Source organism: Nestor notabilis, unplaced genomic scaffold (assembly GCF_000696875.1).
Source record: "Nestor notabilis isolate BGI_N333 unplaced genomic scaffold, ASM69687v1 scaffold10610, whole genome shotgun sequence".
Classification (NCBI taxonomy): Eukaryota; Metazoa; Chordata; class Aves; order Psittaciformes; family Psittacidae; genus Nestor; species Nestor notabilis.
The window spans coordinates 38,502-53,762 of NW_009909719.1; the positions used below are offsets into that span (position 1 = coordinate 38,502).

Genomic DNA, 15,261 nt, shown 5'->3' on the forward strand with positions numbered 1-15,261 from the left:
TTGGGTTTTTTTTGAAACCAAATTGTGGCTTATAGATATGCAAAATTCACACAAGTTTTTTTTTTCTTTCTGTCTTTTTCTTGTCTGATTTCCTGCATAACAATGAAAATAGCTTCCATTCATGCCTTGCAATTTAAAAGCATTAATCTTTCTTGATTCATTTCTAATAGTTGTTGGGATCAGAGCAGTTTCAAAAACATCTTGAACTAAAAATTGTCAGTGGTCAAGAATCTATCACAAACTTTTAGAAATAACAGAATTACCTCTGGGGATTTTTTTTTTTTTTAGCTTTACATTCTGAAATGACCCAGCTCCCTTTTTGTTTTCTTAAAGACAAACAGATGAAATTCCCAGAAGTTGGTGTAAAATAATCTTAAATACTTTCATGACTCTTTAGATCCTTTACAATATCCTACACCCTTTCTGAACTGTTGACTTTTCCACTTATCAGTCATCTTCCAGATGCTACCATGCTAAGTAAAATGGTTTCTCTTCTGCAATAATATTATTTTGACACTTTTATTGTGATTCCAGTTTCCATTTAGAAAATGTGTATCAGCTCTGTGGCAAGCCATATACCATACACCTGCTCCAATATTTAAATGCAAGTGAAAAGTGTCTTGATCCCTGCATCACATCTCTGTCATTGCAAAAAGTAAGACTGAATGAATTGCTAACCTGTTTCTGGATCCACTGAGAAGTATGGCTGTCCCTGGAGGATGCTGTATACCACTTTGGCACTGTTTCCATAGTTGGCATCATCAGCATCTGTGGCTGTCACTTGAATAACAGATGTACCTAAATGGGTACCAAACAAGGAATCAGCAGATTTTAAGACAGTACCTATTTCTTGTAAACCATGTACTGTTGTTTCAGTACTGAATTGGGTAAAGAGTTGAAGAGCAACTGGTAGACAAATCCAGTGTTATCCTACCCAAGCAAACAGTAAAATAAAATCTCTTCTTCTTTGTGACTAAAACTAAAATCATTATCACTTAAGATTCAAGCTTCAGGTACACATGAGGGACTGATGTGTCTTTGAAACCAAACACAGCACTGGGTTTTTTGGTGATCAAACAGTTTTGAAATTGTTCACTTTAAGCTAGGTAACTGCTGCATGGAAAGTACCATTATGATTCTTAACTTTGGCTTAATAGTAAATTGAACTAAAGCAGACTTCCCCATACTCATTTTTTGCTTACATGACCACCTTCGAATATCTGAAGTCAGATTGAAGAAAATATTGTGTCTCATCCTAACAAATCTTTAAGATTATTTAAAAAAATTAGCTTGGTTTTACAATAAGAAATTCTGGATTTTGTTTTGTTTTGTTTTTCTCTCTTGATCAAAGTTATCCCCCTATTGGCAAATAATTGCCATTAAACTACAATTACATTTTCTCACCGTTCAATTATTTTGCATGAAAATGGCTTACCCATGTCCTGTGATCACAATGAGGAGAATATAGGCTACATGGGATTAACAACATTGTTAGCCAATACATTTGGTATGGTTTATGGGCTAGAAGAAAATGAAAGCTTCTTTAAAGACTTCCTTGTAAGATATATGAAAGGACAAAACTGTTCTTCACAAGCTTTTCTTTCTAAGCAATTTTAAAGATGTCAGGATACTTTTTGTTAACACAATCTAAAGCCTGTATGGGTAAATACAGCCAGTTAGAAGGCTAAATGTTCTTCAACTCCTTGCCAAGGGCAGAAGGCCAACTGAGAAGCTCTTTCCCCTATTTTTGGCTGGGTATTTTTTATGTTTTACTTTTTATGTTGTACTTCCCTTGTAAGAAAAAGGTCTACTTTTTGTAGGAAACTGTCCACTTAAGTGCTATAATTTCCTATTCTTTTTTTTCTTCACTTTCATTATCTCTAGATTGAAGTTCACCCAGATAACTTGCAGTCAAGTATCTGTCTTGACTGTAAATTTAGAAGATACTAATTTACATGTGACTAATGGAACTAAAGTAAATAATCTCTACTGTCATTCTTCTGTGCCACAAGGCATTGGGGAAAGTAGAAACCCAGAGTAATCAAAAGAGATTTATGAAAGCACGTGTCACTATTAGGTCCTGTTAGATGCATCTATTTTCTCATAGTACATAATACCACTTTACACATAATAGTTTTACCTACATAATAGTAACAATTCCAAATATTTCAGGTTATCTGAAAAGCATGACAAGAGGGGAGGATTACTTCTTCCTCTGCAACAAACCAGCAGAACAAAGTTGTAGAAATGTTTTGTCACAATTCATAGAATCATAAAATCATAGAATAGTTAGGGTTGGAAAGGACCTTAAGATCATCTAGTTCCAACCCACCTGCCATGAGCAGGGACACCACACACAATTCATCAAACTCTGAAGAGGATCTTTGTCATCAGCAATCTAGATTTCTTTTTGCCTGGTTAAACAGTTAGAGGTCATCTGTGTGCCAAGCTGAGCTGTAGAGAAAATCCCAAAAAAGTGAATCTTTAAGAACAACCTATCAATCACTAACAGTGTCCAGCAGAACTGCTTGTCTGGACAAAAAATTAGACAGTTTCTTGAGTAATGTAATGTTCTGTGAGTCCTATCTGCTTTCAAAAAAGCTAATAAACTAAATCCCATGCCTCCTCAAGACTAACAGGGAAAGTCAATATCACTTCCTAGCCTATAAAAAACATAGAAGTCATCAGGAGAATCGTGCTTACACTATGTGCCACTGCATCATGTAAAACTTAAGAATTAAAGGAAATTTATATGTCCATCCCATCCTGCCCCCCCAAAAAATTTAAAATATTTTCATAAGGAAAACTTACTGCTGTGGCCTCCTGATCTAGGCACTGTCTTGGGACTGACACAGATATTTGAGTGTGGTCATAACAACTCTGAATGCACATTAAGTTTCTTTACCTGACATACTGGTTTGATTTAAAAGAAAATATAGATCAGAATGTATATCTTTGTTTCCTGAGGTTCAAGTGCCATATGATTATGATTGCTGAGAAGAGCACAGAATCTGTAACCCTACAGAAATTTTGGAGGTTACTACCAGATAATTCAAGTGGATCTTATATAGAATGAGATCTAACTGTAGTTTACAAATTATTGATGCTTTCTTTTATTTGTCAGACTTTGTAGAGTGGTGAAAAAATAGTGTTATAACAGCTACTGCTTCCTAGTAAACTAATAGTAAAATCATGAAAAACAATTAAAAAGTATATACTCAGAAAATTTATTCTCAGCATTCAGTTCACTCTCTTCTCTGTCAACAGTCTGCTGTATTATAAAATAGGATCCTCATGGACAATAAGCAATATTTGTACAGCTTTTTTTTTAATGAAGAAATAAACTTCTGTTAGCTTTTGGGGTCTGAAAAGGCAGTGAAATAAAGGAACTTGGCGCTAATAATGAACTAATTGGTAATAAGGCAAAACCAGTTTGGATCTTTTTAATTAAAGACAACTATGCCCTATCTTCACCCCCATCTGAATAGTATCCACAGAGTGTGCATGCATTTTTCCATTTGTTTATTTATAGTCTAGATTGCCTAACAAGCAGCTTTTTACCCATATTTGTCAGCAGAAGTCAGCATATTTTAAAATACAAATCAGGATGCTATGTTAGAAACTAGAATTTTTCTGAGATACTTCCACAGATGCTAACATGAGCAGAAAAGTAGAACCTGGAAAGAATTGTAGGTGGGGACATGTTTTACTTTCTCTATTTGTTTCTCACCATCCAACTCTATTTTTAATGGGCAATAAATTAATTTTCCCAAGTCAAGTCTGTTTTGTTCCTGATGGTAATTGATAAGTGATCTCCCAGTCTTTATTTCAGCTCATAAGCTTTTCCTTCCTATTTTCTTTCCCTGTCCTGTTGAGAAGGGGGAGTGAGAGAGCAGCAGGGTAGGCCTCTGGCAGCAAGCCAAGTCAAATACACCACACAAGCAAACTGGTGTGAAAGATGACAGAGAAAATGTAGCAGTGACTACAATAGCAGTCTAAGGAGTGAAAACATCACAAAACAAAGTGAACTTCAATTCAATCTTACCTATCAAGCCTATCCCAGCTCAGAATGTGAACTGAATCTCAGAATTCTCAAGACGTATGTCTAATTTTCTTTTTTCTTTTTTTTTTTTGTTTTGGAGTTTTTGTTTGTTTTTTGTTTTGATGAATTCTTAATACTTCTTTCACACAGTGTTGAGATTGACTTATTTGCTTTGTCTCTCAATGATTCTCTCTATGTCTGTATACAATAATCAAGGAATAGCGGTTTGATGAAAGCGTTGTGGTTTGGTTTGTTTTTTTTTTTTTCTTTTTGCTTAGATGTACATTTGTGTCAGGAAGCTTAAGCATTTTGACAACACGTCTGTGGTGGATAGGGTGCTAATGTAAGGGTAGAAAAATACAGAAGGATGATTGTGAAGATAACCTGAAAGAAGATGACTAGACCAAATCTGTGCAAGTAGTGTCTTTGTATGTGTGCCTTTGTGTGTGAGTAAGTATGCATGTATGTGCATGTAAGAATGTAGAGTCAAAAAAGGAAAATTAAATTAGAGAGAGCATCACTCCATATCTGGGACCGTATAACTCTGTTAGAACCGAGTCCCACTAACACAGATTTCCAGAAATCAAGAGGAGTGAGACATAAATCTGGAAAAGAATTTGAAATAAAAACTCTTCTCTGAATTGTGTTTTAAATACTTTCTATTTTTTTGTGAAATTCAGTCTTTGAAAGAGTCCCTCTGGTATAATTAAGTCTTATAGCATGATATCAGAGTGCATTGCAAAGCTGAAGTAAATAGCCTACAGAGGAAAAGAGGTCTTCTACTAGAAGAGATTGATGTACATTTTGCTACCTTTTCATGTAAAGTCATACTCTTCAGCATGCAACTCTTGTTCTTACTTGGCTCCTTTAGCTACATGAATTAGAACAGGTTCTGGCAGTTAGAAGAATATGTCTGTGTCTTTTTGAAAATGCTGTTTTTACTGATAACTTTTTCTGTAACCTTCATTTTGAACAGTAATCTCCATCTTGGGTGAAGAAAATGAGCAGATTATATTGTTAGCATTGTATGTTTTAAGATTCCACTATGAATGTTGGATGAAAAATGACAGATAGTGATTTAAATATCATTCAGAACCCTGACATTTCTTTTCCAAAGGGAATTCTGTAACTTGAAAATTCATTTTGAGCTTGATTTTGACGTTTTTTTTAGAAAAGTAGGATTTCAGATCAATACCGAATTTTGATTTTAAGAAATATGCTTGGTTTAGACTTTCACCTTCTCATATAAGGTTTTCAAGAAGTAATTTGGAAATTTGTAAAATCCAGAAATGCTGAAACAGGATGCCTTTTACACAACCAGACAGCTTCCTTTGTATTTTTTCTCAAGTCAACTTCTGTCAAATTGACAGTTATTGAAATCTAGCCCCATTTAAGAGAAACAGCAGTTTCGTTTTCAAAAATAGAAGGCCAGCTGGGGTAAGTGGAGAGGTAGGAAGGACTTCATCTCCCTAAACAAGAAGCTCTTGAGCTTGTTTCCTCTTTTCAAGCACAATGACAATCTGCCATTCATCAAATTTATTCACCAAGAGAAGATTTTAGAAGTGGATTACTTTTACAAGCTGAAAAGATTTGGGAGTGCTCTGGAAAACCTCTGGAGGCAAAATTAAAAATTTTGCTGACTAGAAGCCTAAGGAAGATAAAAGGACAAATAGTTTGCTCAGACAGCATGGCTCCAAGGATTATTTTCACATGGAGATACTATGGAGATGCCCCTGCTGACAACATGAGTGAAATTTTAAGTGAGTTTCAGAAATTCTGAGAGCTGTTAAACCACTTTTGCTCTTGAGAAGAGGTCTTTCTCTCTGGAATTTATGTCTAGGAGATAAACCGGAGAAATTCTGAACTAGGAGCAGCCACACGGCACTACCCAAGCCTGGAATGCTTAGGAATATGTAGAATTCACCAACAAGGATCTCATTACTGAATAAATTGGACTGTATCACTTCAGACTGCTTTTTATAAAAGAGGTTGATAAATAAGGTTGAGATATGACTCTTATGTTTTGACTCAAAAACACCTCTACATAAAAAGCTGAAGGAGTAGGGAACTGCAAAGTGAAGTTTGCTCTTTTGTACATAAACACAATTTAATAGAGGAACCTAACTCAAAGGAGCAATAACACTGGAAAACTAAGAAGGTGCTTAAAATGCAGTTCAGCCATATATACTAAGCAGAAATTCATTTAAAAAACAAAGAAAAAATGTAGGAGAGAAAAAGGTGGCACAAACCAGGAGATGTAATAGTTCATAAGTTACATTATAAAAAATTGATGATTTTTAATAGTCTGCCGTATAGGTATGGGGTGAAATTTAATTTCACTTGAAAACATGTTGTCTCTTATTTTTGGTTGTATATAGTCTCACATAATGGCTGGTCTAGAAATCAGTTTAGAAGCACTAGCTCCTGTAGATGGGTACTGGAAATAATTCTTATAATTTCTTGTGTGTTATGTTTTGGTGTTTTGAGGTTTTGTCCAACACTTCCTTTTTTATGACAAGGTTATGTCACATTTTAGATTCTGTTATGAGATCTTGCATTGAAGACATAAGTATGTGTTAATGATTGTCTCACCACACAGAAAGATGAAATGTGACTGAACTACTCTGTCTTTAATCTGCCTGAAATGCTTCTTGGGGTAGTTTTTTGCCAGTAACAAAATGTATACACCATTGTAACATAATGTCTGAAATTGAACTAGAAAAGAACGGCTAAAGCTGAATGAAACCTCAAACCCTTGCCTTCCAGATGTTCAATACCTTGACACACTAACTATAGTTTCCTTTGGCCAGCAATTGCAACTGTGAAGTGCATCAGGTGCTCTGTGTGAGAATTTGAAAAGCATTATGGATGCAATAACAAGTGGGAAATAGTAAGAAGAATGAGAAGTAGTTTGAAGTTTTGGTAGGTGAACAACTCTGTGTATGTTTATTCTTTCGGGAAGCTTCTTTTTCACTTCCTCACCATACAGAAAGTCACTTCTCATGCAACACTGGTGCCATAAAATGGCAGAGATAAAACAGAGGAAAACACAGACTCTTTGAAGTGTTAATGTTAACTAGCTTTTACATTGTGCTTCTTAGTGACTAAAGAGGTATGGTATAAAATGATTTACCATTTATAATAAATGAACTGCAGCTTAGAAATCATTTTGTTTGATATGGTGTAAATACTTAAAATAAGAAAACAAGCTTCTTCTAGGCAGAGCAATTATCTGCAGTCTATTTTTAAAAAGAAATTAAAATGAAAAATGAAAAGAATTAATTACAAAATAATCCTCAAAATTTCTATTCAAAATAGTGATGAAACTCAACAATAGTGTGTTTCTGGACCTGGAGCTGCTATGCATATGGTAAAGTTGTACCAACTGGAATTAGTTGTTAATGAAACCAATATGCTGAAGGAGCAACAAATAACACCATAATACGGCAGTTAGTTACCTTGGTTACTCTTTCTCTACCCACATTGCTTTTAAGGAGTATGTGGAATTAGGCCAGTTTTATGGACTGGCAGGTCAGTCACATGAACTCCACCACTTGTTTCCTTTATGAAGATGAGAGGTGGTGATCTTGGCCCTTTGCCCCATCTTAATGTCTAGAATACTCCAAAAGAGGGAAACACCTTTCAGCTGGTTTTTATTATAAACTTAGGAAAAGCTTGTCCCTGTTGACCCTAGTAGGAGAAGTAGAAGTTTGTAAGGGCTGCAGTGCGGTTGTCTATTGATTAAATATCTCAATCCATAGCCAAAAGTTCCAACCAAGTTTTCAGTTCTATTTATAATTTTTAGTTTCTAAAGTAATGAAATAATCATAAGGATGGTATTTCATCACTATTTTCAGGGTACTGCTATATGAAGTTTTCTGCTTCGCCCTTTTCTCAAAACTAGTTACCTGAGGTCCTCTATACAATCTCTAAAGGTTTCTCTTAAAAGCAAAAAAAGGAAGCTTACAAAGAAACACTTTTTAATAATTGCTGCCTTTTAGGGCTAAACTTTCTAAACTTTGAGTTTCTGATGTACATACCTGTACAGTTCTGTAGTTTACAATGCAACATAGACAGGTTTCTTTTTTTTTTTTTTTTTAAGGAACAAGGTAACTTTCTATATCTATTTTTAATTTGTTCTTTTTTGTTTGAGATTGGCTTTTGTATGTCTTTATTAGCTTTTGGAGAGTCTCTTTACTATCAGTTTCTATCTATGACTCAGAACTAGAACCTCACTCTCATTTACATCTTCAAAATTTATCTTTAATACAAGTAAATATAGATCTTTACGGAGTTTCTGCCTTTGCCAGGTCTGCAAACAGGTGTTATTTAACACCATATGTGAATCTCTATTATGACCACAAGAATGTAGTATGTAATTATTAAGGCACAGGCTAGTCTCATATTTATTTTATTTGGGGACATTTTCAGAATCTGTGGGAACTCCTGTTTGGAAGGTGATAAAGTCTGTCTCTTTAAACATTAATACAGCTGTGGAAAATAGTAATTTTCCATGAAAATGCAGTAAATGAAAATATCATTGGTAAACTTAAATTTACATTAGTCCATAATATATGATTCATTAAAGCCTTTTCTTCTGCTGTGTTTAGATACTGTGGATGTTGTGTATGGAAATGACAATAAAGACCTGTAATTTGGAAGAGAAATAGAGTCTAAAGCATGGAAAATAAAACAAGTTACAGGGTTGTCTTAGTCATGGGCTTTTTTAAAATTACATTAGAGTACCATTTTTAGACAAAAGCAAAATACTTCTAGAGCTTGAATGGATGTAATTACGTAAATATAGATGTAAGAATATATATGTGTGTGTGTGTGTGTAAGTACATGTAGACAAACCTACAATATTAAGTAGGGTCACTGTAAGAACTTTTCTGTTATTTTTTTCTATATATTTCATTTATCCTCAGAAGTGTTCAAATGTCTTGAGATAATCATGTCAGGGGTGTTGGAACTAGGTGATCTTAAGGTCCTTTCCGACCCTAACTATTCTATGATTCTATGATAATCTGTCAAATGACTCACATGCAGAAGTATTCTACTAAACACTGTTGAGTTTTTATTATGCTTGCATATTATTCATAAGGGCATTAACTATTTATTGCAAGATTACAGTAACAGTAAATGAGACACATTATGGGGACAAATCACATAGATTTGAAAACTTCTGGTTGAAAAAGATTAAAAGTATTTGTTCTAAAGTGCTTGTGTGGGAAATACTCTTAGAAATGCTTGAGCTAATTTCCAAAGGTTTAGACATTGGGTGTCTAGATTTCAGTGAGAATTAGTTGGGCATATGCTTCCAAATAGTTTGTTTATCTTCCTTAAGTAGACACACGCACCTGATAGTGAAGATATCTTTTCAAATCTTATTCATGAAATTGCCAAGTATTGATCTTCCAGACCTTGAAACATAAGACTTTCTTTCTTGTTCTTTTTCTAAACCACATGGTGCACTAAGGAGGTGGCTATTCTTTAGGGGGGATTTGGCGGTGGGGAGGTGGGGGGGGTTGGTTGCTTTGTTTTTCTCACAACTGTCAAATATGTTGACTTCATGAGGAAATAAACATCTTGATTTTTTGTTTACATCTCCAGTATACTGTGTATATAGTTACCTGTATACTGTGTATATAGTTACCTATATACTGTGTATATAGTTATTTATCACAGGCTATTGATCATTTGCCTTGGAGCAGTGTGAAGTAACTGTTATTGAGTTGGCCTTCTGACAGGAAGCTTTGATAAAAATTTGGGGTTTATTGCCAGCAACTCCGGCAATGCAGATGTGTATATGCTTTACTGAACAGCAAGTTAGGTTGTTGGTTTGTAGGTTTTTTTTTTGTTTTGTTTTAAATTACCAACTAGCTGTAAGCAATATGTGTTTTAAATATGAAAAAATTTCATAAATAAAATTGATACTTCCTCAGATCTTAATCATGCTTGATCTTAATTTCTCAGTGACACACATCTATGAGGTTGTAGGAAGAAGCTATTCTGGAAAGACTTTTGAGGAATCTGATTAGATAGTAGATAGTAAAATAAATGTGAGCATCAAGATTGCTGTCATTGTGAAAACTTGCAGATGTGAATCTTGTAAGGTATTAAGAAAATATAATGATTACTGTGAGAAATGATATAAGTTATCTTGTTCCATGTACTTAGTAAAATACAGGTTTGTTTCATTGGGAATAATATGAAGTAGTTTTCAAATAAGCAGGAGTTGGACAAGGTAGTCCAGGATAAGACTTTTCTTACCTTCTTTTTCTTGACTCTGTGAAGGCTGTGTATGACACATAAAATTTCCAAACTACTATGTGATTGTCAAGAAGTAAAAATGGTGATGTATAATAGAATTCAAGCTGAATGAACTGAACAACGAAAACCACACATGCAGCAACTACCATTTCTGTAATTAGTCTTCTATCTTGCCAGAAACTTATTATCAATTCTCATGCCTATTTTCATTATTTAATTAAAAGAAATGGCATATTTTATTTCTGTAACATATATAAACATACATATCTACTATATATACATACACATATATACATATATACATATATACATATATATATGTGTCTGTGTATATGTATGGGCACATTTTAAGTGAGAAATTTACTTATTTAACAATACTGTATCCATTCTGGGCAGACATTCATAGTCCTTCCACCTCAATAGAGAGCCATTTGACAGTGTCTTTTAGGAGAACAGTGGACTTCTTTTGTGGAAATAACGTTCCTTTACTGAGCTTGCTATTCTTAGGCTGCCCATATGCTACCGCTAAATCACTTGTAGTAGAAGTAGTCCTAATCATTCAGATTCATATGAGATAAAGCTTCAATTTCTCAGTAGCTCTACTAAAACTGAAAGATAGGGGTAGAGGGGGATAGCTCACAAAATGTGGAGCATGGGAAAAATAAATATGTAGGAGTCTGGACCTTTGTTGTGTGATAAATTGATTCATTTGATGAGACTATTGCCTCTTTGGAAGACTGAAAATTATGTCAAAGCATCTTTATGTACACTGAAATCTATTGTGTATCATTTACACATTTTGGAAATACCTAGAAGTTACAGAGAAACATGGTTAAACCCCCCAAACCTCAAACTAACCTGCCTTTGTGTTTTACTTTCAAAATAGATGCATGTGTTGTTAGAATGATTTAAAAATATAAATCTAATATTTTACACTCAGATGCCTAACATTAGCAACTTATATATTGAGACATTCAGAAAGCTGCCTTTGTTTTTAAAAACTGAAAAGCTTATGTTTTCAGAAGATTAGACTATATAGGCATTCCATATGTGCTTTGTTTTACCAGATTTAAAAAAAAAAAAAAAAAACAAAAAACCAAAAATCTTCTCAATATAACTTGTAAATGTCTTTTATGGCTACATCTAACCAATTCTCAAACAGATTTAACTTATATGTAATTAATTACAATACTTAGATCTGTGTATCCAGTCTTCCCAGTGTACATTTGAGAAATCCCATTCTCAAAAATCATTTAAATGAAGAAAAGGATTTTTTTCAGGCACCTTAAACCAAACAAGTAGTTTAACTACATGGTGTCAGGAAAGAATCTTGCGCAATTGCATGATATAGAGACATTAATGTTACGACTTTAAGAGCAAAGTCTGCACTTAGGCAACAGATAACCTCTACTTCTACTACTAACTATGTTTTAATAAGGGATATAACATATGTATGCCTCTATCTGAAATGTTCCTTCTAATAAAGACACAGGTGTTCCTAACATTACTAATGTTAACTAGTCCCAGCTGTTCCAGTCCTTAGTACCAGCAGTTCAATTGCCATGGCTTCAATATGGTCACACAAGCGTGAGAAGGGGCTCATCACATCTCTTATGCTGTAGCTTGTCTAAAAGAAGCAAAATTATTTGGTGTCTGGTAGCTGCAAGAGCTCATAAGGGAATAAATTAGGTGCCTGTACACTGGCATCATGCATAAGGACTCAATATTTACAGCGGCTCTGAAAACAGGTTGCACGTGGCTGTGGATTGTAACACATGTTAATATCAAAGGATGTATAAACGTTGTATGTTTGTATCAAGAGATATATATACTGGCTGAAGCAGCATGGCTTTTCCTTGCTATTTTCAGAATGCCAGTGAGAATTTTACTTTTTTAGGTGTGACGCCACAAAAGATGAAAGGACCTTGGTTTAACATTCTATCAGGAGGACAACATCTCCAACAATGCAGAATATATCCCATTGTACTGCACTGCAGTATGAGCAAAAATGCTGAGTAAAGAATCCAGGCCCATTACACTTCTGTTCAGTGACTACAGTGTTATCGCTGAAAATCTACAAAAGGAAGGAAAATGGATGCAACAAACAATTTTTAGTGTAAATATGATACAGGAACTTTTAATGCTAATTTCAAGCTTTGATCTGGAGAGGTCCAGGCCTCTTGTTTGTTTTGTGTTTTTTTGTTCTCAATGTACACAGATAATAAGAATAACAAATTTGTTGCAATAAATTAGCCAGCCAAACAGCATTGCATTGAATTATTTCAGAGATGTAAAGGGGAGCCACATGTAACATAGCCTGGGTCTGAAAATTCCACTTGGCAGGAAGACTATCAGTCCAAAAGTGCTGTACTGTTCATTGCTGCAATAGTTGAACACGTTTCAACATATGTATGGAATAGAGCTGTCCTAATCTTCTAATAATTAGTGAGAAAATGAGACATACAGAGATAAAATGAGTTTGTGGTCACTTTAAAACTACATCTCCAAAGTTTAGGCCAACCAGTTTGCAAAGCCTAAAGTCCCATATAGTGCTTTAAAAGTAACCTATCCTGTTTACTAATTGCAGCATTTGAACTGCTATCATCTTATTTCTTCATACAAGAAATAGGTCAGTCCAGAATCTCATGAAGGGTGAACAAGTGGAGGTTTGTGGGAGCTCAGAGGAGGTTACAAACTTCTAACAATGAGTTGACAGTGGACCAGTTCCCACGGGACAGAAATATGGGAATTAATTATACCTTCCTGTGTTTACAGCAAGTGCTAGCTGCCTTTCCTTGCCAACAACACTTCTACTAAATCCTGATTTTTTTGAAGCATCAAGAGTAAACAGTTACTCACTGGGGGTGAATAGACAATTCTGGTTTAAGACTTACGGTATCTTAATAAGAAACCAAACTTCCCCACACCCTGCCAAAAAAAAAAAAAAAAAAAAAAAAAGACAAAAAAGAAAGTGAGAAGTTCTGTTTAGAAGATATGAGGATTATGTGGCTGAAGAAAAATTAATATTTCAAGTGAATTTTTAGCTGGGGTTAGATACTGCTGGATGAAAGAGTCTCTCCTGGTTTTACCTGCTATACTTTGCATGCTCCTGTCACTTCCCAAGCACCAACTCTGGAATCTAACCTCATATGATCTGAACTAGGGAACAAAAGTAGCAAGCAAATAAAAAAGAATATAGACTTGTACAATACATTTTTTTTTGCTAATGATTTAGCTGTTTAAACTTTTCTCTTTGGGGTTTAGAGGGACAGTGGATAAGGCATAAGACAGCACAACTAGGAACAGTGACACCAAAAGAAGAGTGTCACACCTTTTGGCTGTAGCTTAAGATCTACTTATCTGAAACATTAAAAAAATTCTGTAAAGCTTAAATTTGTGAATGATTTAAATTCTTTAGAAGCACTGCTTTGAATCTTGTTAAGGTTAATTTTTGTCCCTCATGTTTTTGAATGTGCAGTCTCAGTTTTTTTCAAGTGTGAGATTAATACATTCTGCACAAACTTTAAAGAAATTATGGTACTTCTGATTACTTATGAGAAATTTCCCAAATTTTATAAACATTACTCATTTAAGTTTCCTCTTTGCCTTCGTAAATATATATACATAATATATGCATACTAGTTTTATGTAATTGCTTGTATTATTTTTTTAAGTTATTTTCCTCAGTAACAAAGAATATTGCAGTATCATTAATGGCTAAAACAATTTATGTAAAGATAAAATTAACAAAGTTCTGAGGGAGAAAAAATAATATACAAATTAATGTTTACTTTTTATTCCATATGTTACATTTGAATATTGAATAGAGCTGTACAATTATAATAAACCCAAAATGTTATTGTTAAAAAGCAGTTATATTGCTTGTTTGGATCCTAGAAGAAAACAATTGCTTTTCATTTGGATCAGAATATATGATTATTTGTTTCTTGATATCTCATAATTATTTGAGAGTGTTGTAAACTCATAGATTTTCCTCTGAGGATGGTTTCATTCTGTTTCTTGAAGAGCCAAAATATGCTGCTCATATTATATGCATAACTATAAAAATGATAGAATGATGTAAGGGAAAAAAGAAAAATTACGATCTATTCTATTGCAGTGCTTGTTTTGTTTTGTTTTTTAAACTGGAAATATGAAGTTTTAAAGCACCCATTCATACTTTTCTGAAGAAGTTTTGCCTCGTGCCAAACACAAAATATTTCTAAAGCATTCCATATACTTTTGTAATAAAAATGTAACAAGCCTATTGTAAATAAAAATGCTATGCATGTATGTAACAGAATGCATGTCCAGAACTGACAAAACACTAAAATACCCTAAATTTCTTTAAAAAAATAGTTTTACATTTTAAACTGTTAAACAAAAAGAAGTTTTTGCCTTTTTCACCTTGATGCTTTATTTTAAGAAACTATTATGAGGCATTGAACTCTTATTTTATATTTTCATCTTTTGGTGGAAAGGGATTTTTTTTCATTATAAAGACTTGTATAAAAATAACAAAGTATATATTTAAAAAGGCTAAAAATGTTGCTTTTTAAAAACAGAACCATATGCAGATTCTGACAGTTACAGAGATTTTGAAATTCTTTCTTTAGTTATCCTGGCAAATTGAAATAAAATTGTTAGAAATATTCTAGCTACAAGATTTCTGCCATCATGCGTAGTTTGACTAAAAGGAATTCTGTTACTGTATTTTAACTGCAGAATGTAAAATATGAACTTGTGGATAAAATATTTATTTGAAATATATCTTTCTATTAAAGCTAATTCAATAATTAATTTTAAAACAGAGTATATGTTAACACTTAGCATTCTGAAATCGTGCAAGTCAGCAAAGTCAGACAGTCTCTCAAAGCTTTTTTTTTTCTATAAGCATCTGAAACCAGGGAAAACATGCAGAGAAGAAAACATAATTATTTCCTGCT

At 33.8% G+C, this 15,261-nt stretch overlaps 1 protein-coding gene across 1 annotated transcript in view; it reads right to left on the reverse strand.

Moving 5' to 3' along the window:
- The window catches only part of CDH9 (cadherin 9, type 2 (T1-cadherin)), a gene marked incomplete at its 5' end in the record, with an annotated part of 43,748 nt that overhangs the window by 23,737 nt on the left and 4,750 nt on the right, over positions 1–15,261 (reverse strand). Inside the window, one exon of the mRNA XM_010019842.1 lies at positions 679–798. Within this exon, the coding sequence (XP_010018144.1) occupies positions 679–798 (120 nt within the window). The remainder of the gene's footprint in view (positions 1–678; positions 799–15,261) is intronic.